The sequence below is a fragment of the Falco peregrinus genome, chromosome W (assembly GCF_023634155.1).
Source record: "Falco peregrinus isolate bFalPer1 chromosome W, bFalPer1.pri, whole genome shotgun sequence".
NCBI classification, from domain to species: domain Eukaryota; kingdom Metazoa; phylum Chordata; class Aves; order Falconiformes; family Falconidae; genus Falco; species Falco peregrinus.
The window spans coordinates 11,799,233-11,825,212 of NC_073743.1; the positions used below are offsets into that span (position 1 = coordinate 11,799,233).

The following is a 25,980-nucleotide window of genomic DNA, read 5'->3' on the forward strand; positions in this document are numbered from 1 at the left end:
TAGGAGGTAGGAGAGTAGTAGCTTGAGATTTTTGTTTCTTGTTTGGTTTTTTTTTAAAGGGTTTTCTTACTTAAAATATATCACCTTTCATCTTACTGAGATGTTCTTTGTGCACAGTATAAGGAAAATAAAGAACAAATCCTGTTCTAACAGTTCCTCAAAGCAATGATCACAATTTTAAAACTACATCATGAAACATTCATAATTTTGAAATTGAGTTTGAAATTTAATTGAATTAGAATTTGGTCACGGAACTCTTTCCAAGCTAAGTATACAATCCATTACTGATTTTGTTTCCTTTTCTGATTTCCTCTCCAAGCAATCTGTCTTACCAGTTATTCTGGTTTTAAATCTACTTTTCACTGTAGACTAGGAGAGGCTTAAAGAGTTATTTGTAGAAAATGCTCCTGTTGTGTAACCACATCTAGCTTTTAAGCATCTGTATGAATCTTAATGCAACTTTTGCTCCTTTATTTGCAGCTGGTTTTTGCAGTGTCTTTGGCCAGATTTGCTGTTGGTTTTGTTCTGTGTTTTGTCCTGCTGATTTCAATAAAATCACCAACAGTGCATGAAATTGAGAATATGTGTTTAAAAAACAGGACCTAAGGCCCTCTAGCAATTTCATCTGTGGAAATTGTCTTAAGACATGTATGTGCAAATTTTCCTCTAGTCTGGGGCTGAATGTAAGCTAACTCTCTTCAGACATTGTATAGGCATACAAAGAGACATGGAGTATTAGTGTGGGGACACCACTGCTCAGACGTGGCTATGCAGCGTCCAGATTAGACCTGGCTGGCATCTAGTCAGCTGGTGGTACACACAGAGGAACTGATCTGTGTGTGCTGTCATACTTCTGCCAATCTTCAGTCAAGTGCCCAGCCTGCAAAGAATAATAACTCCACAGCACCATGGTAAACCAGACTGTGAAATGTTTTCTAGCATTTTTGAAAGCATTATTGAGAATTTAGATAACATTGGCAGGTGGTGATTATCAAAGGATGGTAACTTAAAGCAAATAAATGAGTGACCACAGCATGGGAGAAGCAAGGACAACTTTTGCCATCAGTTTTACTTTATAGATATTTCCTTATCTCAGTTTGTAAAGCCCAATATTTTAAGTTAAATCTTTTTTTTAAATTGCACTTAAATGAGATGACTTGCTGAACATACCTGAGAATTATAGAAAAATAATTTTCTTATCATTAGTTTTGTTGCTTATAGGCAGTTTATATGGATGTAGAGATATGTGAAACCAGTAATATATAAGACTTTTTAAAAATTTTGTTGCTGGAAACTATTTTCTCATATTAAGGCTCTTCTAATTCCAGTTAAAGTGTTTTAAAGGAGAGGGGAGACTTAAGATTGGATTAGAACATGGGAAATCCAGAAGAGGATTTCTTGGAAGATTTTGTGTGTGTGTGTGTGTGTGTGTAGCAATTGGCAGGTGATTTCCTCTCTATCTAAATAATATAGTATGCCTTGGGAAGGAGGGAGAGGTGCTTATGACAAAGGCATTTGTTCTGTTGTTGGAAAAGGTTAACAATTTAGTCCATTAATCTTAAAATCTGTGCAATAGATTCTTTGATAAATAAAGATAAGACATCAAATAAACCCCCAAGAAATACTTCTGAATTAATTTGGTTTCCTTTTGTCACTTGTAAAATATTTTGACTGTAAATCTCCTTCATACTGACTACATATGGGCCTAATTGTAGTTTCAAAATGTGATGAGAATTGTGTGATGATATCTATTTACCTCTGTGGGAAAGAAACTTGATGTGGTCTAGCTTGCTGTTTGTCTATATTAAATAAAAATCTTTCAACTATGCTTTGTAACAATATCAAGCAAAAATTTGGGTTGTGTTATAACACTAGTAGTAGGAGGTAAGAAAGAAAAAAATCTGAGGCAGAGGTTGGGATGTCAATGATTTGGTCTGTATTTAGGGATAAGACCCCAGAGATTCTGCCACAGATTCTCTACCTACTGGAAAAGGGAAGATTGCTGTCTTGTATACCCTAAATAATATGAATGAGAATAAACAGAACTGCTGATGAGGGATAATGAATCCTTAATTTACTTACACTGTTAGAAAGCCTATTGAATTCAGAGGATGAACCGAAATAAGACTAAATTTTGTGCAAGTAGAGCAAAGAAAATTCACCAATTTGAATTTGCTTATATGTCTGAAAAAGTATTTTTTTGAAGATGTGTATACAATTTATTATGTTAATTTCTAATTGCAGTGTGAACAATAAACACAACTTTAGAAAGGGCTTTCAAATACATCCAAGTATATCTAACTGTGGTATTATTTATTAGTGGATATACTGTAGGCAGTTCCTGGGAAAAGGACTGTAGTTTTGGGCCCTTATTATTATCTTCAGGTTCACATTTACTCTTCTTGCTCTTCATTAATAGGTAGCATAGATCAGTCAGTGTTAAAGGAGTTGCCTCCTGAGCTCCTGGCAGAAATTGAATCCACCATGCCGCTTTGTGAACGTGTGAAAATGAACAAGCGCAAACGTAGCACAGTTAATGAGAAACCAAAATATGCTGAAATCAGTTCTGATGAAGACAATGGCAGTGAAGAAGCTTTTGAATGTAAGTAGTACGTTGTTCTGTTCCTACTCCTAAAGAAAGCTAATATTTTGTTTTTACAAAAAGATATACTTTTTTGTTGTTGGCTACCCTAAAACATATGAAAACGAATTTGCTGTCCAGACAACTACTTGGCCAAGAACCTTTTTTCTTTCTTTTAAAAGAAAAATTACTTGATTTCAATTTGTCACTCAAGATGAAAAGCAGCTAGTTGTTAAATTTCTTTCCCTAATTACCTTATGGGAAGCCACTGCCTAGATTTATTTTTTTTTAGTCGTGCAATGAAACATTTTTAGCCAGTCAGATTAAAGAAAATAGCCTGTAAAGCAGCTCAGAAAACTTGTACACAAAGCTATGCAAAGAAAAAAATTCAATAAATACATTTTACATTATTCTGAGTTTTATTGATAAGAAAAGCAAAGGAACCCCTCTTGAATTTTTCTAACATGATAAATTAAGAATATTAGTGCCTAGAAGTTTCTTAAAATATTTCTTCTTCTATTATTTCCATGGTATATTGCTTGGAAAACTGGAATTTTTGTTAGTGGTTTCACAAAATAGTATTTGCTGATGATACTGTTTCTGAATTAAGAGTGATTTCAAAGGAAGAGAGGAAGCTTGTAGTTAGACTTTTGCTGTGCAGTCAAGGTAATGTTCATAAGTGTGAAAAAATTGTTATATGCCTCTAAGTTAGGAAGGGATTTCCTACTTGCAAATAAGTGTGTAGTTAGTTTGTCTCTATGGTAGTTCAGTTAGCCAACACTGAAAAGAAACTCCATTGAAATGGAGTGAATCAGTTCAGTCTGAGTAACGTCTTAGCTGTTACCTATGCAGAACTACAGAAGTGTCTAATCGCTGTTAACCTGAGAAGACATCTTGCTTATAATGATTTTTTTCCAAGTTTAGACTCTTCCACCTTTGCTTATCTAAACATCTTACTGAGCTGTTGTAAAACATAATGTTTAGCTTCCTAGTCTTTCTTAGGGTTCAAAAGAGAACGATTTATTTGTCCTGCTTTTTTAATATGTTTCAAGTTCTCATCCAAGTAATACGCAATGCATATACATAGACATACAAATTTTAATAGTGATACCTCTGATCTTTATCAAAGAAGCAGAAAAGAATGTCCTTTTGTTTTTGTTTTTCATTTAAAATATAACTGAATAATGCTGCTTTGACCATGAGTATGAGATCTTGAGCTAACTTGTAATCAGATGATTTGCTTCATTTTGAATGCTGTATTCTCTGTTTACCATATCATTTCATCTGTTTGTGATGTTAATAATATGGAACAGTGAATTAAAAACAGAATAAGTAAAGCAAAATTATTTAAGTTGGTTGGGAATGGAGAGGATTGTCAGGAATCTTAGAGATCTTAATTTACCTATTAGCCGCAGTGACTGTTGAAATTCTTAGATGCGAAATAAAGCAAATTAAGGAAAACTTTCAGTAATTATATGCTTTAAGGGATTCCAGTTTCACTAAACCACTCAAGAGATCTGACCATCATTCTAAACAATTCATTGAGGACATCTGGTTTAAAAATAAATTATATTTCTTAAAGGATACTGTAGAACTTAACTGAGTTAAAATGAGACAAAATGATCAAGAGAATGAAAGATTTGTAACAAGTGGATTTAAATTTATGCTGGAATGCTATATTGGAAGTTACTTTTCTCATGAAGATGTAGCTGGGGTCAGAATTCGTCTTACAGAGCTTAAATTAATAGTGATGATTTGTAAACTGTGGAGACAGATTTCATCTACCTCCACAAAATACTGCCTCATGGGAGGAAGAGAATCAGTTAAGATATGTAAAGTCTTTTCCAATAAACCCCCAACTGACTTCTCCAATATGCTCACTTTGTATATCCCAGACAGCTCGCTCTTCAGTCACAGTTAACTCTCAACCATTTTAGAACTGACAGTGTTAGTAGCTCAGGCCTCATGAACATGACTGTACTGCCTCCAGAAGCAAGTCTGATTCATAAGCAGAAGAGCTCAAAGCATGAACTAAGTTATTACCTTAAACACTTGGTCCACCTCTGTGCAGAAGTTTCACACTGTGTTTTCAGAAGTGGGAGCCCTCTAGGGTGCAGTGCAGAGCATTAGTATCACCACAGGTTCAATGTTGTTTTTATTAGTTCTGAGCCTGGGCTGCCTATTAACCGTATCCTGGTACTATACTAGGTATAACTATATCCTGGTATGTTTCCTATGCTTCTCAATAAACTGGGGTTGTGGAAAGAATTTGTCAGTTCTGTCTGAATGCTTGGAACCATTTTGCTCAGAAACCACCCTATATACAGTCATACCTCTCTAAACTTCAGGAGACTGGTAAAGATACACAAATGTCAGGGCTATTATATGCAAGTTCACAAGAATAATAAACTCTGGTAGTCTAGAATGTAATGTTTTGGAGCCGTTTTGATCTTCACAGCACAGTCCATGTTAGACATCTCTGCTAACCCAGTTATCCTGTTACATTAGATAATGGAGAGTTGGCTGTTTTCATGGGTGAAATTGCCCCCTCCTCCATATCCTTTTTCTATTACATCTTAGCACCCTCTTCCCTTCAAGACTGTCTTTGAAAACAACAAAGAACTCTCCATTCCTCCCCCCTTTATTTCCCCCAAGTTTCTGTTTCTGTATAGAACACTTATCCCGTTTTTTCAACATTTAGTTCTGCAAGGCTTTTTGGTCCTGACTGAAAACTGGTTATAATAACTTTCTGTGGTATATCCTCACTGCCTGGCACAAAATTGTGACTCCAGCTTTCTCCTTTACACTGAATTTCCTGCAATATATATCAAGACAAAATTTTAGTCGTCTTGGCAAAACAATATCTTTAAGCAACTAGGTTACCAAGTCTCATTGGAACTTGCTGTGTTAGATGGGCAAAGCAATCACTGAACTAGAACATGGACACCCAGTAATAGTCACAATTTAGATAACTGAAGAAATCATCTCAATGTTCTCTTATGAAAGGATGAAACTTATTTTGATTTTTTTCTACTTCCCTGACTTTGTTTAAAAGGACAAACGTCCTGTAAATTTGTATTTTTAAATGTTTGCTGGTGTCTTTGCCAGTTTCAGGCACAGTTTTCATGTAATTCAAAAGATTGTTAGAATAATGCTATAACAGAATTTTATATGATAGTTTTAGAGCACTCACTTGTTTTACAGAACATCTATATAATAGTGTTTAACTTGAAAATGTATAATTTTGAGCTATTAAAAGTAGAAATTTTGTACTTATAATGAAAATGCATTTCATTTCCAGATTCTCGTAAAAGACATAGAAAGGATAGAGATGAAGCTTGGGAGTATGAAGAACATGACAGAAGAAGTTCTGGTGACCATAGGAGAAGTGGTTATTATCATGAAGGAAGGAGGACTTCTGGTAGTGGCCGTTACCGTAATCGCAGTCCCGATGACTCTGATATCGATGATTATTCTCCTCCTCCTAGTCTCAGTGAGGGTATCATTGTTTTAAATTTTTTATTTTCTTCCATAATACTAGTGCATTTTTAAAAAATATGTTAAACATTTAAAAATAAACGTCTTTACCTGCAGTATTGAATATAAGCATAAGAAATGTAAACAATTCTTTATTCTCTTAATTAGTGGCTAGAAAAATGAAGAAAAAAGAAAAACAAAAGAAGAGGAAAGCTTATGAACCTAAACTAACACCTGAAGGTAATTTTAGAAGATTTATTTTCTACAGTTTGTATTTTCTGTTTTGTATATAAAATAATTATATATACATTTATTTTTTTTCACCAGAAATGATGGATTCTTCGACTTTCAAAAGATTTACTGCTTCAATAGAGAATATTTTGGAAAATTTAGAAGACATGGATTTTACAGCTTTTGGTAATATGTCAGAAATTTTCAAAATGCTTCCCCCAATTAAAAACACAAGAAAGAAAAAAATTTGCATCTCAGTATTTTCAGACTTCCTCCTTTGTGATTTAATTGCCTGTGATACATGCTACGGTATGCTGCATTTATATGGCTTCTACCTTGAGTGGAGGTCTTTACCTTTCTACTTCACTTGCTGCTACAGGAAGATCATCTTTCTTCTTCCTCCCTGCAGAATCCAAAAGGGACATAAATCACAATGAGACAAATAATAGTCCCCTGGAGTGGAAAGGATACCTCTTTGGGATGTCATTAGGGTGTTCTCTTCTGTCAAACATATCTTTGTAAACAATAGTAATTAATGTAAGATGGTTCTCTTGCCAGTAATGTTTAAGGAACATCATTTTGCATCTGTTGTGTCTTTGTCCCAACAGAGCTTGATTATTCAGTTCAGCAGCAGAGTGCTTATGCACTGATGGATGAGGCACTGAATCACTGTATGCTCCTTATCCATTTCAGTGGAAAATAAGCCAGTTTGGCATAAGTGTCTGATGAATTAGTTCAGGTTGACCAAGATGACTTTCTATTGAAATGGATAATGGATCATTCATTAATTTTTTTCCTATCATCTTTGTCATAAAATTAGAACAAGGGGAGGAGCATAGTAAACAAATCACTACAGCAATGGTGTCTACAACCTTGGATTTAAAAGTGAAGTAATTAGTTCTTTCTGTATGTCTTGTAACATCATGGCATTTTTGTCAGGGTAAATGTGATTAAGATGCAGTGTATCCCAAGGTACTTAATTTTCTATGTGTTTTTCATCTGTTGCCCTTCCCCAGATTTGAACTTTTGAATTGGGACTACAGTCATTTAAGATTTGTTTTATTGTAATGAGGGTGATGGCACAAGAGCTGCAATAAATGGATTTTTCTATATTTCAGTCATATTTAACAAGTAGTCATTTTAACACAACCAAAAGTTGTCATCATGAGTCTTCATTAGATGGAACTATTAGATGCTAGCTATTTGGAAAATCAGTTCTTTTTCTTCACTTGGCTTTTTCATATTGACAGTAAAATACTAGTTGCCTTGAAGCCTTATTAGAAATATGATTGTTAATGTTTTAATTTTTTTTTAAAGGGGATGATGATGAGATTCCACAGGAATTGCTACTGGGAAAGCATCAGCTTAGTGAGTTGGGTAGTGAATCTGCAAAAATCAAGGCAATGGGCATTATGGACAAGGTACACCTTCATAGTTTTTAAACTCTTTTTGAACATGTAATTTTTTTAAACATACAAAATCTTGTGTCCTCTGTAATATTCTACCCTCTTCAGGTGTGCATGTGACAGGTACTGTGAACAGTTGTGCTTCTGCTGACTAGCTGAAGTGCTTAAAAAGTTGCTGCATCTTAACTGTTAGTGTCTCTGAAGCTGAGACATTTTTGTTGAATGGTCCTTCTCTGTGTTAACGCTGTCTCAGATCACTATATGCTAATAGGTAACACATGTCTGAGCCGTAAAATCTAAAATAATTAATCTACTTTCACAAAAGCACATCAACCTTTGCTTCTTACTGCTAGTGCTGAGCAACCACAGTAAAACAGAACCTGCTGACAAAGTAAAAAAATCCACCCTTTCTGATATATGCTGTTAGTGCAATCTAAACATATGATGTCCATCCAGCATCACACTGAACTGCCTACTTCCTTCCTCTCTCCAAAGAGTACTGTCAAACTTAGGAGATTTAATGCCCCAGGTGAAAATAAGAGTAATTTTCTGTAGTCTGCATATTGTGGTTTCTTTGCCGTACTCTTCCTGACTTCAGTTCAAGGGAACTTTCTGTTGGCACAAACTGTTGGTATCACACCTCTAGAAACAACGCTCTTGCTTTCCTTATCTTCCTAGAACTCTTGGCTTTGGGCAGTCCTGTGTTAAATTCTTACTCTGCCTGCTCACGACCACTTACTATGTTTATGAAGTATCTGTGAAGCCACTTATTATACAAATCACTCTGAAGGGTTTTCTTTAATCCAAGATTTAGATATTCTTCCTGGCATTTTCTTCGATCTCCCTACCTTCCTTTGTAACGTGTTATCAGCCTGAGTGTTTCTCTTTCCTGATAGTTCTCACCCTTAACGTCTGTCCCCTGGGTTTTTTTTCACACACGTACATACATATATGCATAAAATCGGAGTTTTGTTGCTTCTAAAGGTGAACACCAATAGTATGTATCTGGATGAATGAAACTTACTCTCCTGGAGTTTAGCATATTCTACAGATTATTTAATCATAATTCTGTAGAACATCAGTAAGTGAGTTTGAGTTACATTTTTTAACATGCTAGTTTTTCAAAGTTAACACAGTTATTAAGAATATGTTTCTTTTTTATGAGCATTCAGGTATCAGGGAATTCTATTTCTGCTTGACCATAGAATTTGGATTTTCTTTTAATAAAGCTCTATATGGTCAGTTAGAATTTGTGATTGATACTTGGACTTGGTAAATTTCTGTTTCTAGAAGCAAAAGTGTATAACTGTACAACATTAATTACAGCTATGCAGTTTTAAATACGTTTATAGGGATTTTGCTGATTGGAAATATAGTTTGATTGCAGTCTTAAAACATATTTCACTAGTTTAATTGTTGTCAGCATTCTCAGTCATGCTGTGTCAGAAACCATACAAGTCAAGATCCAGTCCTTATCTCAGATTACTTACAATTTAATTTTGTCAGAATACATAACATGTTCTGTCCTTCATTCATGGACATTTTTTTCAGCAACTTGGAAGCCATTGCATTCCTAGAGTTGTTTGATGTGTTTTGTTTCTTGTTTTAGCTATCCACAGATAAAACAGTTAAAGTCCTGAATATTTTGGAGAAGAACATTCAAGATGGATCAAAGCTTTCTACATTGCTTAACCATGTGAGTTTCAAATTACATCGTTTCACATCATTGTGTAGAATACAGTTTTCTTCACTTAAGTGCCATATAGTGATAGTTTCAAATACTCTGTGTGTAAGGAATTTCTGATTTAATGTGTATGTCATTAAGAGATTGCCAAATTTTAAGATTTGAAGTAAAATTCAATTGATTATATTTTTTCAGTACTAAACATATTTTACTATAGTACTGATAGATAACATGTATTGGGAGAAATTGAGTTGTCTTTTGACTTAATTTTAAATGTTATAGTTTTATCCTGAAATATTAATGGTAACTGGTATAACTTGCACCATTGGACATTTCTTTGCTACTTTTCTACGTGTCCATAAAAGATCCCTTACACAATGGAAAAAGTGTTACAGCTTTCATGTAGAGCATATTCTTCTGAGCATTAAGAACTTAGTGCTTTATTTAGGTCTGCTCTTATGCTGCAAAGTTGAAGTTATCAACATAAACAAAATTAACAGGAAGTTTAAAATTTTAGGGGGGGGGGTCTGATATTTCTAAAACTACGTGGGAATTTGGATTTTTTATGAGGCTGAAATGTGATATTATGCATTGTATATATTTATTTATTTCTATGCTTTCTAGTCAAAACAATATTTTAGTAAGAATAGAGTTCTTGAATTTAATGAAAAAACCCACACCTTTACCTGCAGAAATAGAGAATAATTATGTATATTGGAAAGGAAGAATTTGAACTTGAAAATGAAAACCAGAGACACATTACCTCTACCTAAATATTTTCATCTATATAGTTTGTTAGGTTTTCAAAGTTTCAGTACTGAATGTCTTTGGCAGTATGAAAAATAAGTGAAAAGAAGGTGCTGGTTTACCTGCTCTAATTCAATATGATTGAGTCTTTATGCCAGTGCCTTAAAAGGGGTATTTTTCTTTAACTTTTTTGTAGTTAAACTCAAGATTATTAAGCAGTTACTGAAATTGTCCAGTGATTGCAATTCAGAGACAAAGCTTCAAATAAAAAAGAAGCGATCTTTAACCAAACAAGTTCTAGATTTTTATTAAACCCATTAAACATGATTCATTCAGGTCATTATGTCAAAGAAAGCCTCTGCTAAGGAGTAAGCTTACTACTTTCTGAGTGCAGTGAAAATATCCTACCTCCATGTCAGGATATTTTTCAGAGGCAGATTGCACTTGCATATTCTTTTTATTTCTAAGATTAATGAAGGAAAAAAAAATAGAAAAGATTTAAAACTACTTGGGGTTTTGTTTTGTGGGGTTTTTTTGGGGTGTTGAGTTTTGGGGTTTTTTAAGCCTCCTTTGTGTAAGGAACAAATTATTTAAAGCCATTCTATGCAAGAAATTTACAGTGATCTCCTGATGTTGATTTTTTTCAAATATCAATCTCTCTCATACATATAACGCACTGTGATATTTTTAGATTCTCTTACCCCAAAGGGAAAAAGTTGATATGGTTTCACCAACCCCTTATTTTTACAAGGAAAGCCAAGTGTTGAACTGTGCCGTTATACAGGCAGGAAAGATTCTTTTTCTCTGTACCAGAGAAGTTATTAAAGATTCCATCTGGTTTTGCTATTAACAGGTTTATTACAATATTTCAGTAGTGCTGGGTGGTCATAATTAACCTCATGTATGTTTGTTTTTATAACTTGTACAAACACAGAAATACAGAGATTCTATACCCTGTGCTAAATCTAAATGGTCATATTTGTTTTAAACCCATTGATAGTAAATGAGTCAGTCTGTGGAGAAAGTTGTATTCTCATGAGTTTTGTGTGACTTAACAGTCTTTTTGTGTAAGAATTCCCTCTAGCGGCAAAAATTAGACTGATCAAAGCAGCAACTGGTGTGCATAGGCCACTGAACAAAACTCTAAATGAATGAGTTTAGATTTTGATTAAGGTACATCATTATTAAGTAGAGAATGTGGCAGTCTTCCTTCATAGTGCTTCCCAGTGATACTTGGAAAGCTTCCTTGTGTTTTACCAGAAGAATACAGTGAGATATTGAAGACTTGTAACTTAGGGTTACAAATCTGTTGCTAGTAAAACAAACATTAGTTGATTTCCAAAACAATTTTTGTATCATAAATGTTGTATTTGTGTGTGTGTGTATGTAAATATATTAAAATACTGTTATCTTTTATTTGGTAAGGATAGAAATTTGACTTATTGTTTACACTATCTTGTTTTTTATTGCCTGTTACAGAACAATGACACTGAAGATGAGGAGAGATTATGGAGAGATCTTATTATGGAAAGAGTGACAAAATCTGCTGATGCTTGTCTAACTGCTATCAATATTATGACATCACCAAATATGCCTAAGGCTGTATATATTGAGGATGTAATAGAAAGAGTTATTCAATACACAAAATTTCATTTGCAGAACACTCTCTATCCTCAATATGATCCTGTGTACAGAGTGGATCCTCATGGTGGTTAGTGTGCTAAATGCTTTGTATTTAGCATTTTGTTGTCACATACATACCATCAGATATGGGTGTCCAACTTCAAGAATGGTTTTTAAAATTTTGGATTCAGAATTCAGAGCAATTATGAAAATATGAAATTTTTGCTTTTCAGCTGATTCTGCTAAATAGCTTTTTCTTCTGTAAGCAATTACATTTACAAAGCTGTTGTCATGGAGTTGTTTTGGGGACGTTTTTTGAGGAAGATGATAATCTTTCTTAATATTTGATGTAAGTGAAACTGAAAATAAATATTAAAGATTTTTTTTGTTTTCTAGGTGGTGTTTTAAGTTCAAAAGCAAAACGTGCTAAGTGTTCCACCCACAAGCAAAGAGTTATAGTGATGCTGTATAACAAAGTTTGTGACATTGTCAGTAGTTTGTCAGAGTTGCTAGAGATACAGCTTCTTACAGATACAACTATTCTTCAGGTAAGTTATCAGAAGAATTTCTGTCTGAAAATGTTTGGTTTTCTTTTCCCAGAGACTGTAAAGTGTGATTGTCTCAATGACATGAAGTATGAAATCAGTACAAAATTTTGAATTATTAACATCAGTGATTAGTTTGTTGTGTAGTATGTAATCTGAAGAAGAACATTTGATGTTCAAATCTTTAATGGCTTTTGTTGTACGCTTAAGAAAAGTTTAACCTGATTGTATTTAAATATCCTTTAATAACTTTATTTGCAAATAATATGAAGTAATACATATTATTGGATACCTTACCTGCTGAATGAATAACCTACTTGTGAAACTGCATAAATCAGTTTTAGTCAAATATACTTACAATAACTTCTTTCTGTTGATAGGTATCATCCATGGGAATAACACCTTTCTTTGTAGAAAATGTCAGTGAACTACAGTTATGTGCTATCAAATTAGTGACTGCAGTAAGTAATTTTTAATTTGCAGTTTCATGTTCCTGTACTTCTGAGAGTTACTAGGGCATTTACATAAGCTGTATTTTTGCTGGTAGAGAATTGGAGTTTAGAACAAATTTTATTCTTCAATATTTTTACAGTTTGGTATCATAATCTAGAAACAGTATTAAATCTACCTGAGCTCCAATTTGCAGAGACTCTATAGGAAGAAATAGCCTACTTAAGCCAAGGAATTTACTTAATTTTGTTTATGTTTTTTAAAGTGTAAACACAAACCCCATCCTCTTACCAGTACTTTCTTGTCTTAAGAAATCTTAACAATGTGGTTTTCCTTATTTCCTTTGTTAAGATTTGAATTTATGCAATGGAATAAGCTTTAGAACTAGTAGGATACTTTTATATAATAGAAGAAGTCCTTTTCCTCAGAAGAGGTGGCTATGTGAAAAACTCATGGGGCAGATAAAATATTATTTCAGGAAAACTTCAGTGCAACACAGATGCGCTTGTTCAAGTGGAAATTTTCCATCTTTGTAAGGATGATGTACTCCAGTATTTATAAAAGTAATTCTACCTAAACAAAAGGAGAGGCAAACTCTACAATCCTGATGTGTAAATTGAAAGAATATTTCATGTCAGGAAAACATTAAACTTTAGATTATGAGGTAAAACTGGTTTCTCAGATGTGTTCTAAAACCATACATGTGTGCATCTTAATTTATGTTACCACAGAGTTTTGCTCTATACTGGAGTCTGAAAGTTTAGCATTACACTGTTTGACTTTCTTAGTGTATTGTACCATTGGCAGAAATTTTTAAAACATGGTATATTTAAGAGCTATTACACATTTCTGCTGTTTGAAGATTTTTAAAAATCCATATTTGAAAAAGTTTTTATGTATTTTATAAAGAAATGCTTGCTTTGAAAAAACAATGTATTAAAACCAAGGTATGCATCAAATATAATTTCAATGTCATGTAAAGTGTATATTTCTATATATTATTTTTTAATAATTTTAACAAGCAATATTGTATGTAACAATAAATAATTTTTTAACAATCCTATAACTGTTAAATAGGTGTTCTCCAGGTATGAAAAACATAGACAGTTAATACTAGAAGAAATTTTCACTTCCCTTGCAAGACTACCAACTAGCAAGAGGAGTTTGAGAAACTTCAGGTAATTTCTGTCATAAATTGATAGTTTGTAGACAGTAGCATTTACATTTTTGTAGATGTAGGATTTTAGGCTTCAGTATTAACTTTTTTAAAAATCTGTGACTCCACAAGCTGCACTTTGTTAGAGGTTGATATTTCAAAACCTCTACAGCGAGAGCAGAATTGCCTGACAAATGTATTTTGTAATAATCACTGTTTCTTATGCCATCGTATTTATGCCTGCTTACAAAAATAATTTCAATATCTTATTTGTCTCACTAAAAATGTAAATGAGCCTAATGTTAGTGTGCATGCAAAGTTTTTTTGTTGGATAATTCTTTGGTTCTGCTTATATGGATTTCATACAATTTCTTCATTGCTAAAGCTTAATAGGAAAATTCTGGCTGAATTTCTTTGAGGACATACTCAGAGCACACTTTCCAGGAAATCAATCTATTACTCCTTTGAATTAGTTTCATTTAGGCACTACTCAGTTTACTTTAACTGTCTTTTAAGTGCTTCAGGTGGATTTCAGTGCATCTTCTGAATAATAGTATAGGTTCACGTTCAATTTGAGAAAGAACCTGACCTGAACTGGATTTCAGTTAAAATTGAGGTTGGACACTTTAAATTATTCTAAAACATTTGTTGTTGGCATTGATTTTGTTCCTTGCTTGCATACATCTTTCCCCAGACAGACAAATTGTCAATGAAATGGGTTGTCTGATCCAGGGTGGATGAACAGGAAATATCTAGGAAAAGAAATTCACTGAAACTTTGAAGTTGAATTCAGCAACCCTAATGTTAACATGTGTGCTTGTTCCTAGTATTTCTTACTGTTTTCATTATAGACATCAGAGATCTACCAAATAGGAAGGTAATATGCATAGGAGCATAAATGGTAGATACCCTCTGTGAATTAGGACCTTTAGCAGATGGAAATCTCAAAGCCACAATGACTGCACTGTTTATCTTTAGTTTCCTAGCTCTGGTCTGTTGAAAGACATTCCCTGTCTGTGGCTACAGTCATGAAGGGTACAGCTTACCTAAAATATGATATTAAAATATTTTCTCTGTAAAAATAGTCAAAGATAACGTCATAAAGATAATATTTGCAATCTGGTTTGTGCCCAGTTATTATTTTGATAATTTGGGGAGAATGATATCAAAGATTATCACCTTTTCATATTGTTAAGGGTAACTTTAAATGGCATCGATGTATGTATGGGTAGTAAATGCTGTACTATTTGTCAGGTTAAATCACTTGGAAAGGGAGAAATGTGAAGTAGAGTGTATTCATTCATGAGCAAGGAGCTTCTGGCAAACCTCAAACAGAAGAAGGAAGTTTATGAAATGTGGAAAAAGGGACAGGCGACTTGGGAGGAATATAGGAATGTTGTCACAACATGCAGGGAGGTGATGAGGAAGGCTAAGGTCTGTTTAGAAAAAAATCTGGCAAGGTATGTCAAGGACAACAAGAAGGGCTTCTTCAGTTACATCAGCAGGAAAGGGATGACTAGGGAAAATGTGGGCCTGCTGCTGAATGTGGTGGGTGCCCTAGTGATGAAGGACACAGAGTTACTGAATGCCGCCTTTGCTTCAGTCTTCACTGCCAAGGCTGGCCCTCAAGTTTCCCAGACTCTGGAGGCAAAAGAGAAAGTTTGGAGAAAGGAAGAAATTCCCTTGGTCGAGGAGGATTGCATTAGAGATCACTTAAAGCAAACTTGACACCCACAAATCCATGGGCCCTGATGGGATGCACCCCTGAGTGCTGAGGGAGCTGGCAGATGTTATTGCCAAGCCACTCTCCATCATCTTTGAAAGGTCAAGGAGGACAGGAGAGGTGCCTGAGGACTGGAGGAAAGCCAAGGTCACTCCTGTCTTCAAAAAGGTCAAGAAGGTGGACCCAGGAAACTACAGACCAGTCAGCCTCACCTCCATCCCTCGAAAGGTGATGGGACAGCTCATCCTGGAGGTGATCATCTCTAAGCATGTGGAGGAAAAGAAGGTCATCAGGAACAGTCAACATGGATTCACCAAGGGGAAATTATGCCTGACCAACCTGATAGCCTTCTGTGACTGAATGACTGGCTGGGTTGATGAGGGGAGAGCAGTAGATGTTGTCTACCTTGACCTCAGCAAGGCTTTTGACACTGTCCCCCATAACATCCTCATAGGTAAGCTCAGGAAGCGTAGGTTAGAGGAGTGGACAGTGAGGTGGATGGAGAAGTGGCTGAATGGCAGAGCTCAGAGGGTTGTGATCAGCAGCGCAGAGTCTAGCTGGAGGCCTGTAGCTAGCGGTGTTCCCCAGGGGTCAGTACTGGGTCCAGTCTTGTTATAACTTATTCACCAGTGACCTGGATGAAGGGACAGAGTGTGCCCTCAGCAAGTTTGCTGATGATACAAAGCTGGGAGGAGTGGCTGACACACCAGAAGCCTGTGCTGCCATTCAGTGAGACCTGGACAGGCTAGAGAGTTGGGCAGGGAGGAACCGAATGAAGGTCAACAAAGGCAAGTATAGGGTCCTGCACCTAGGGAGGAACAACCCCACACACCAGTACAGGCTGGGGCTGACCTGCTGGAAGGCAGCTCTGCAGAGAAGCACCTGGGAGTTCTGGTGGACAGCTAGTTGCCCGTGTGTCCTTGTGGCCAAGAAGGCCAATGGGATCCTGGGACACATTAGGAGGAGTGTGGCCAGCAGGTCGAGGGAGGTTATCCTTCCCCTCTACTCTGCCCTGGTGAGGCTGCATCTGGAGTACTGTGTCCAGTTCTGGGCTCCCCAGTTCAAGAGAGACAGGGAACTACTGGGGAAGGTCCAGCAGAGGGCTATGAAGATGATGAGGGGACTGGAGCATCTCCCTTATGAGGAAAGGCTGAGGGAGCTGGGCCTGTTTAGCCTGGAGAAGACTGAGAGGGGATCTTATCAATGTCTACAAATATCTTAAGGGCGAGTGTCAAGAGGACAGGGCCAGGCTCTTTTCAGTGGTGCCCAGTGACAGGACAAGAGGCAACAGGCACAAACTGCAACACAGGAAGTTCCATCTGAGTATGAGGAAAAACGTTTTTGAGGGTGACAGAGTGCTGGAACAGGCTGCCAAGAGAGGTTGTGGAGTCTCCTTCTCTGGAGATATTCAAGACCCACCTGGATGCAATTCTGTGCAACCTGCTCTAGGTGAACCTGCTTTAGCAGGGGATTGGACTAGATAGTCTCCAGAGGTCCCTTCCAACCCCAACCATTCTGTGATTCTGTGGTCATACCAGCTTAAAGACACTGTTACATATTGAAGTTTATAGTCTGTTATGCTTCCTGATATTACCATAGGTGTAACTCTTGTAGAAGTCAGTCCAGGTCATGGTCACTATTTTCTCTTGTTTAAAAGTCCTGCACATTTTACATACTGTTAGGACAAGTTCAGTCTATTTTTTTTAATGTTGTTTTGGAAACGGATATGGCATTATAATAAGCATATTAGTAAGTGCCTTAGCATGTAGGTGTTTGATTTATTAAATATTTATGTAGATTTTTCAGCTGCTGAACTTCAGAGATACTCTAATAGCCCATCTGTGGGCTGTTTCAATTCATCTTTGGCCTGAGAATAATGCTGGATTTGTTAGACCAAATCTTTCACTGCATACGAGGGAAGAAAATGACTAGATAACTGTCTAGAAAACAGTTTTCTAGCTGTGGTAATAATTTTAGACTGATGTTATTTAGAACCAAAAAATTTTGGTTTGTTTTGTCTTTTTAGTTTAGTTTTAGTGTTAATGATGTATTTTCTTATTAACAGGTTAAACAGCAGTGACACTGATGGAGAGCCTATGTATATTCAGATGGTAACAGCACTAGTTCTGCAGCTTATTCAGTGTGTGGTGCATTTGCCATCAACAGAAAAAGATTCTAATTCAGAGGAGGAATCAAACAAAAAAGTAAGATTTTTTTTTTTTGAGAGCTATAAATTTTTGTGTGTGTGTGCAGGAATGAATTTGTAGGTATAATATTTTATGATGGTGCTCTAGTAATTAAGCTTTGTAATTTTATGTCTGCTGTAATTATTTGATGACTGAGAAGCGCTGATCTAGAAATCATATTTCTGTGTGTGCTAAAATATTAGACAAATACATCTTGTTATTTTTAGGTGGATCAAGATGTGCTAATTACTAACTCATACGAAACAGCCATGAGAACAGCACAGAACTTCCTTTCTATTTTCCTTAAGAAGTAAGTACTGTTGCATTCTTTAGTGTATTGATGAAACCAACTCCAAATGAAACCTGTCACACCTTAAGACAAATCAAACCACTTTGTAATGCTAAATGCCTACTAATAAAGTTACTTATAACAGTATAGATCCCTAGGACAGCTACCTGTCTGGACAAATGTTTTTTATGGAACAGAAATTCTGCAGAGAGTTCTTTACACATTTAAGAATCTGTCTGATAGTTTACGTAGGATCATTTTATCAGGGGTCTTTTACTCATCTGAAGCATGGAAGAGCAGAATGAGTACATATTTAAGTGATGAAACCAGATTCTTTCAGTCATCAGAATGACAAAGATGTAAAAAACCTAAAATTACTTTCATTTAGATAGTTAGGAATATCAGTAGCTCAACAGGGGAAAGAAAGTACACCTGAATAACCAAAGGACTTGTAATATAAAGTCCTGAGGTTTTTATCATGTTAGCCTTTCAGCTTAACAGTAGAAATCATTTACAAGCCATCTAGCCTTCTCTCTGCATACTTCTGTTATCATTGAAGTTAGGAATGCCACATATAAGTGAAACACTATTAGGTATGTTATCTTTTGATTTTTTTACATTCTGATTTTAAACTTTTGTGGAGCATAATACTAAGATGTCTTATCACTTTGAGATAAGTCAGACCAGGTTTAAGGACACACCACCTCCTAAATACCCCACTCTGGCTTGAGCTTTAGAATTTTACCTACTATGTCCATCCAAGTTAATGCAGACTTTAACTCAAAGCAATAATAAAAAAAAAACTTATGAAAAATTATGCTATCCTGGATTAGCTGCTTTACTCACAGTGCAACTTGGAGTGATGACTATTTAAACTATTTGTCCATAAATGGATAAAAACAATTTTTCTGCTAATATTTTGGATATTTTTTTAGAATCGCATAAAACTGGTTTTCTGGTTAAACATAGGATTACTTCTGTCTGCATCAGAAGAAAAGTTTAAATGGCTCTAAATTCACTTACAAAATGTATTTACTTTTAAAAAGGTGTGGCAGTAAACAAGGGGAAGAAGATTACAGACCACTGTTTGAGAACTTCATTCAAGATCTTCTTTCCACAGTCAATAAACCAGAATGGCCAGCTGCAGAGTTGCTACTTAGCTTATTAGGAAGGCTATTGGTAAGGGATTCTTGTTCTTAATTATTATATTATTTCTTAATACAATGAAACTTGTTTATTTCAGCTGTTGTGGTTTAACCCTGGCCAGCAACCAAGTACCACTCAGCCGCTCGCTCACTCCCCCTCACCCAGAGGGATGGGGATGAGAATCGGAAAGGAATGTAAAACTCAAGGGTTGAGATAAGAACAATTTAATAGGTAAAGCAAAAGCCATGCACACAAGCAAAGCAAAGCAAGGAATTCATTCAGCACTTCCCATGGGCAGGCAGGTTCAGCCATCCCCAGGAGAGCAGGGCTCCATCACGCATAACGGTTACTCGGGAAGACAAATGCCATAATGCCAAATGTCCCCCCTTCCTCCTTCTTCTTCCCCCAGTTTATATACTCAGCATGACGTCATATGGTATGGAATACCTCTTTGGCTAGCTTGGGTCACCTGTCCTGGCTGTGTCCCCTCCTGATTTCCTGTGCCCCTCCAGCCCTCTGGCTGGCAGGGCCCAAGGAACTGAGAAGTCCATCAGTGTGCTGTCAACATTGTTCTCACACCAAATCCAAAACACAGCACTGTACTAGCTACTAAGAAAATTAACTCTATCCCAGCTGAAACCAGGACATCAGCTCAGACTATTACAGGAATGCTTTTTGATTGCTGACACACACATGCAGCATCTTAGGATTTTCTCACGTGCATCATTATTCTGTAATGCATAGAAAATAAAATTTAGGTCAGAAGATCATTGATATGGAACTTAGTAAAGGTCATATGTATACAGTTTCTCATGGAAGTCCACTTCTATTCCATGATGTTTCCCACATTAAAAAATGCCATTGTATAGCACAGGGGTCCTCAAACTTTTTAACCAGGGGGCCAGCGCGGATGAAGGGGCAGGCAGTCATCTGCGGCTGCTTGGTTTCCCCCCCCAACCCCTGCCGGGGGGGTTCTGTAAATACTGGGGGCCGGATTGAGGACCCTGGGGGGCCGTATCCAGCCCACAGCTGTAGTTTGAGGACCCCTGGTATAGCATCTAATAAGTGTAGTTATTAATTGGGAATAAAGTCAGACTAACAGCTGTAATTATTCATGTTAAATACTTCTTTGGACTATTCCTTTAGCACAGAACCTGAGAATTAAGTAGTTTGGTCTTTTACCAGTAATAGCACATTTACTTATGGAATGTGGCATTTTACAGAATGTGAGTTTTTTCATTGACATGTTTTTTGAGAGTTGTTCTTCAGTATTACAATGTAATTAACACAGTAATTTGAGCTGTTTCTTGGAAAAATATTTTGTGGCCTTGTTCCTCATAAAATGTAGCTTGCTTTATACTTTTCTATATATCAATGAGGAAGTTGCATTATGGTGCTTAAGATCTATGCTACTGCAAAGGATATCTGCTCTACTAGATGTTCAGTTTATTTTATAAAATACATATTTTAGAAAAACTATAACAGGCATATTTGTAGAGAGACCAACGCAATAAAGGCAAAAACATTAATGTAAAGTAAGGCGTGTATCTGTGACATAATAGTAAATTTTATATTTTTATGCAGCATAGAAGTGGAATTTTTAATAAGGTCAAGCAGTGTCCTGTGTAAAGAAACTCAGTTGCATAAATAAATAATTTTTTATAACAGTTTATTCTGCTTTTCTTAGGTTCACCAGTTCAGTAACAAATCTACAGAAATGGCATTAAGAGTTGCATCACTTGACTATCTTGGAACTGTAGCTGCAAGACTCAGGAAAGATGCAGTCACTAGCAAAATGGATCGAGGATCTATAGCCAGAATCCTTAAACAGGTGTGTGAGAGATCCTGTGCCAACTGGATTGTGATGTATCGATTTAAAAATTTGAACATTTTAAAGATGTGTGAAAAACTGGTGTTGTGGAGAATGAATTTTCATTGCTGTTCAGATTTCTGAATCAAATATACTCAATTTATAAGTATCACATTTGTTAATTCATGTCTGTCTTACGCTGTCTCCCTAGTGATCATATTAAGTGGTTAAATACAATGGTAAAACCTGTTTTCTTGTGACATTATGGAGGAAATAACAGCGATAGTTGGATTCTATCTTAAGAGGCCTTAAAAATATATATGTGTGTGTATGTATGTGCATTTGCTATTGCAAAGTGATAATTGAGCTTATGACACTCGCACATGAGCTTTAGAGTTAAACTGTTAGGCTTGGAAGGTTAGTTTTTATGTGATGTAGCTGGTATTGGTTGGGGTTGTTTTGTTTTGTTTTTTACTGAACTTGCAAATATCTTTTGTTAGAGAATGCATATTTGCATTTCTGCTAATGCTGCTTATCAAAATGTCTCCCAATCTGCAAGAGTGGCAGCAATTAACAAAGCAATGTATGCATTTGGGCTCTCTTCAGTACATAATATGATGAGAAAATCTTGGGTCTTATGTGCGGCGAATGAAGAGACGGGACGTAGCAAGCAAGATGTCGATTTATTGTACACAATCACGAGTTTATATATGTTCTCAGAAGCTGCACACTTTAAACAGATTGGTTCTTGAAGCTAAGCGTTACATACTAGGCAATCCCTGATTGGTGGTTAACTACCAGCAATTAACAGCAAGGTGTTATCTTTCCTTGGCGCCATTCTTGGCGCCATCCGCCATTCATCCCCCACTCCCCTATGCTCTGTATCATGTTAATTGTTGTCTAGACAAACTCAAGCACATTCCCCTCAGCTAACTGATTGCCACTTTATGGTCCTGATTTCCAGGCCCCCTCCTGCACTTATGTGTCCTTTTAAAAATGTGGACTTGCACATTTCTTATGGATGCTATACATTCCTTTCTAAACTACTAATTGTTCTCAGCATGATTAGATCTGAAGTTGAGTAGTCTAGTTAATTTCCCTTTCATTTACCTGAAAAGACTCCATATCTATTATATGTGTTTTATAACGACTGTTACAAATTTGTTGAAGGAAAAACTTGTGCAATTTACAGGCATTCAAGGAAAGAATCAAAATTAATCTACTCTTTTATGAGGCTGATACTTCCCATAACTTTTGTCATTTAGAATTTTGTACTACATATAGTGTCAAATCTTTATGTCCATGCCTTAATATAATTTGTACTTCTGTATGCTAAGGGGTTATAATTCTCTGTTGGCAGTGATTTTGACAATTCTACATTAGACTTCTTCGTAGGGAAATATTTTCGAAGAATTCTTTTCTCCTTATCTCCAGAAGTTATATAATAGTATTGAAAGATATTCTAAAAAGTGGTGACCTGAATTTTTCTATTTGTTTTGGTTTTTTTATAGGATCAGGCAGTAATTAGGCATTGGCATCTGCAGAAAATAAAATTGCTGTGGGCATTTTTTCAGTTACTCAGGAAGCTTAACATCAGTGATGGTATATAGTACCATCTGTACATTAGGGAAGGTGTATACTATACAGTACCATCAGGGTAGACAGTGTATTGTTTATAAATGATTTGTAACCTAAGAACAAATAACTACTTGGAAAGGTTTACGTGACAGCTAAGCTTCACTTTGTTGTTCAAATAGCAAGAAAATAAGATCCCCTATTGGTAGACTTATTCAGCTTTAGTCATTGGAATGATCTTAAATTATTGTTTTAATTCAGAAATTAACTTATACCTCTACAGATTTTTCTTTCCTGCTGAGTTGAATACTTAAGACTTGATATTTCCTTCTACCCTCTGATATCATTGCCAGGATATTCCCCAATGATTGATGAATGCTTATAACTCTGTCTACTGTGGTTTGGACTCATGAACCATAGAATTAGATTTAGGAGAAAATCTGTTCTTTTTTGATGTTTTTTTAAACAGTAGATTTTTTTTCATAAAATCTGTCATAGATTGTCAAATTGATTTGAACACTTGTGCATGCTTTTCATTAGTTTATCTCTTGATGTGCCGATCTTCTGGACCTTTTTCTGCTTGCTGATGTTTGCAAGCTATATTATGTGCTGCATTTGTGACAAGATTCTCAGTCTCTGCTGTTCATACAGAAATTAAGATAGAAGTTTTATTGCTGAAAAAGAAAAGTGTTTTGTATCTGAAGAAGTTTAAGCCAGAAATTTTTCTTCTACTTTTATTATCAATATTGAATATGCTTTGTTACAGACTTCACAGTTTCTTTTTGTTTATTCTGAGTTTTTCTTACTTGTTTGAAAATAGGCAGTTACGGTTCATCAAGCAACTTTTTTTTTCAGCCTCTTATCCACAGAATTTAACATAGCTTAAGGTCAGACGTTCAAATCACAATTTGCACATATATTAGGGTGACAAATTTATATCAGTAAACCTGTATTAGTATTATGTACACTGTAAACATGTTTTGAATTCTTAAACTCATTCATTTTGGAAGAAAAAAAATCCTTTTTTCTGCTGTAGCATCAGCAATTGCAAGGACCTGCATATTTTAGTATAATACTAAGGAAAAAAGGTGGTTTATGTTCTTGGTTTTATGCTGCCTTGTAGGTGTTGAGAAATTTTATTTCTGATTTATTAACAAGCTAATTGATACTGATTTATTCTCTATAACCTCTATATAGGGGGAAGTACATTGTCTGATGATCACATACAAAATCATTGTTCAATTTACATAGGCTAGAACTATTTAAGAGATCAGAATATACATATTTCCTATAAAATAGCTTCTTGGAAATAATACATTCTGGGTTTAGCATTCATACAGTTTAGATATTTACAAGCCTGATGTATAGTATCCAGAACTAGTTCTCAGATTAATATTTCATCTGTAATCCTTTTTGTGCATCTTAAAAGTGCTTCACAGGAAAATTAATATTACCCTATTCTGTAGATAGGCTTTATGCACTAGGTAGCATTTTTTATAAAATATGTGTTTGTTCTGAAGCTTTTTGACTGATAGAAACTTAGTTGAGTCTCAGAGAGCATGATTCTTTAGTGCTTAGGAGTGTTTGGGAACAGCCTCTGTAGGTTCTTTCCTAGATGGATTGAGCATACTTGCTGCACTTTCTCTGTATAGATGCTTTATCCCTCGGATATTTTTGCAGAGGGATAAGTTGTGGGGTTTTTTTGAAGTTTCCCATATGTTTTTACTGTTGACTGTGTTTCATATTTATTTTCATTTGCCTTTTTTGCCTTTTATCCCTTGTTCACCTGAGAAGTCACTGTTTCAGTATTTAATATTGGTGAGAGAGTTAACAATGACTTGTATAGGTTAAACTTTGTGTCAGTCTACTACATGTGATTTCAGCCTTTCTTTTTTCCTCAGGGACAGAGGGTCTTCACACAAGATCCTAGAATGAAAACTAATCAAATGAGTCAGTCTGTTTTAAAACCAGTCTTATTCTGCTGTTAATCTTTTTTAGACTTTGGAGCCAGTCTAATTTGGTTTAGCCTGTATAAAGTTTAGAAGTAATTGATTAAAAAATTATTAGTTGTATTGATAATTGCAGAACATTAACTTCAGTGTATTTTATATGTGGACATGCAGATTTTCAGATTCTAATTATCATTGTGCAATAGTCTATTTTATAGCTATCTTTCTATTTCTGACAGGTTTCAGGAGGAGGAGATGAAGTTCAACAGCTGCAAAAGGCTTTGCTAGATTACCTAGATGAGAACACAGAAACTGATGCATCATTAGTGGTAAATTTCAGCTTTCTGATGTCAAGTGTATATAAAAATAATTTCATTAACATGTACTGAATAAAAAGCATATTAGTGCTTCAATTAAATTGTCACACTAACATATACTGTTGATTGTGTTTTCCAAAATATGATTGATGCATTAGACTCAATCTCATTATAAAGCCGTTAATTTCACTCTTCTATATCTGTTGGTTTCTGTGTATCCTGCTGTATTTCTCCAGTTTTCTCGGAAGTTTTATATAGCACAGTGGTTCCGTGATACAACTATGGAGACAGAGAAAGCAATTAAATCTCAGAAGGATGAGGATTCATCTGAAGGAACTCATCATGCAAAAGATGTTGAGACCACAGGACAAATCATGCATAGAGCAGAAAGTCGCAAAACGTTTCTTCGCAGCATTATTAAAACTGCTCCATCTCAGTTCAGTACATTAAAGTACGTTTCAGCACCACTGATTTCTTTATTAACCATACATTTGACATTTTTAATAATTTTAGATAAACATGTCCTAATTAAAACATTGTATTTGTTGAAGGATGAATTCTGATACTGTGGACTATGAAGACGCATGTTTGATTGTTCGCTACTTGGCCTCTATGAGGCCATTTGCCCAGAGCTTCGATATTTATTTGACACAGGTAAACTGTGCTGGAATTCTTAGTTGAGTGAAACACAGTTGGTTTCTGATTCTAAACACTTTTGCCGTAGTGTGCAATATCTGTTCATTGTTGAGCACAGATATTTAACAGGCCGTGATAACACCATATATGCTTTCATATTCTGTATTGATGACATAAGTGCTTATATTTCTTTTTCTTGCATGCATTTCATATGTCATATTGTACATACATTATTTTATTTGTCCATGTATGTATATGGCAAAATCATTATGTTAGATGTACACAGTAAAAGAATAATTACAAAATGTTGACATCTTTTTTACAGTTTCTGCAAGATGCATGCTCATTTGGTAATATTAACTCATTAAATTGATATTAATTTGATTTGAAAATACAAGCTAACTTGGTCAGTTGCTTGCAGTGCATGTTACTATCACTTTGGAAGCTGT

At 35.4% G+C, this 25,980-nt stretch overlaps 1 protein-coding gene across 9 annotated transcripts in view; it reads left to right on the plus strand.

The window, feature by feature from the left end:
• The window catches only part of LOC129783123 (nipped-B-like protein), a 167,614-nt gene that overhangs the window by 117,568 nt on the left and 24,066 nt on the right, over window positions 1-25,980 (plus strand). For 8 of the 9 annotated variants that reach the window (XM_055792867.1, XM_055792863.1, XM_055792864.1 and 5 more), the window contains 17 exons: window positions 2,420-2,602; window positions 5,883-6,080; window positions 6,227-6,298; window positions 6,386-6,475; window positions 7,607-7,710; window positions 9,305-9,391; window positions 11,606-11,837; window positions 12,146-12,297; window positions 12,675-12,755; window positions 13,822-13,922; window positions 17,689-17,827; window positions 18,037-18,119; window positions 19,145-19,277; window positions 20,932-21,075; window positions 24,818-24,907; window positions 25,132-25,346; window positions 25,447-25,549. In XM_055792867.1, coding sequence (XP_055648842.1) covers window positions 2,420-2,602; window positions 5,883-6,080; window positions 6,227-6,298; window positions 6,386-6,475; window positions 7,607-7,710; window positions 9,305-9,391; window positions 11,606-11,837; window positions 12,146-12,297; window positions 12,675-12,755; window positions 13,822-13,922; window positions 17,689-17,827; window positions 18,037-18,119; window positions 19,145-19,277; window positions 20,932-21,075; window positions 24,818-24,907; window positions 25,132-25,346; window positions 25,447-25,549 — 2,207 coding nt within the window. The remainder of the gene's footprint in view (window positions 1-2,419; window positions 2,603-5,882; window positions 6,081-6,226; window positions 6,299-6,385; window positions 6,476-7,606; window positions 7,711-9,304; window positions 9,392-11,605; window positions 11,838-12,145; window positions 12,298-12,674; window positions 12,756-13,821; window positions 13,923-17,688; window positions 17,828-18,036; window positions 18,120-19,144; window positions 19,278-20,931; window positions 21,076-24,817; window positions 24,908-25,131; window positions 25,347-25,446; window positions 25,550-25,980) is intronic. The other variant, XM_055792866.1, reaches the window with a different exon arrangement.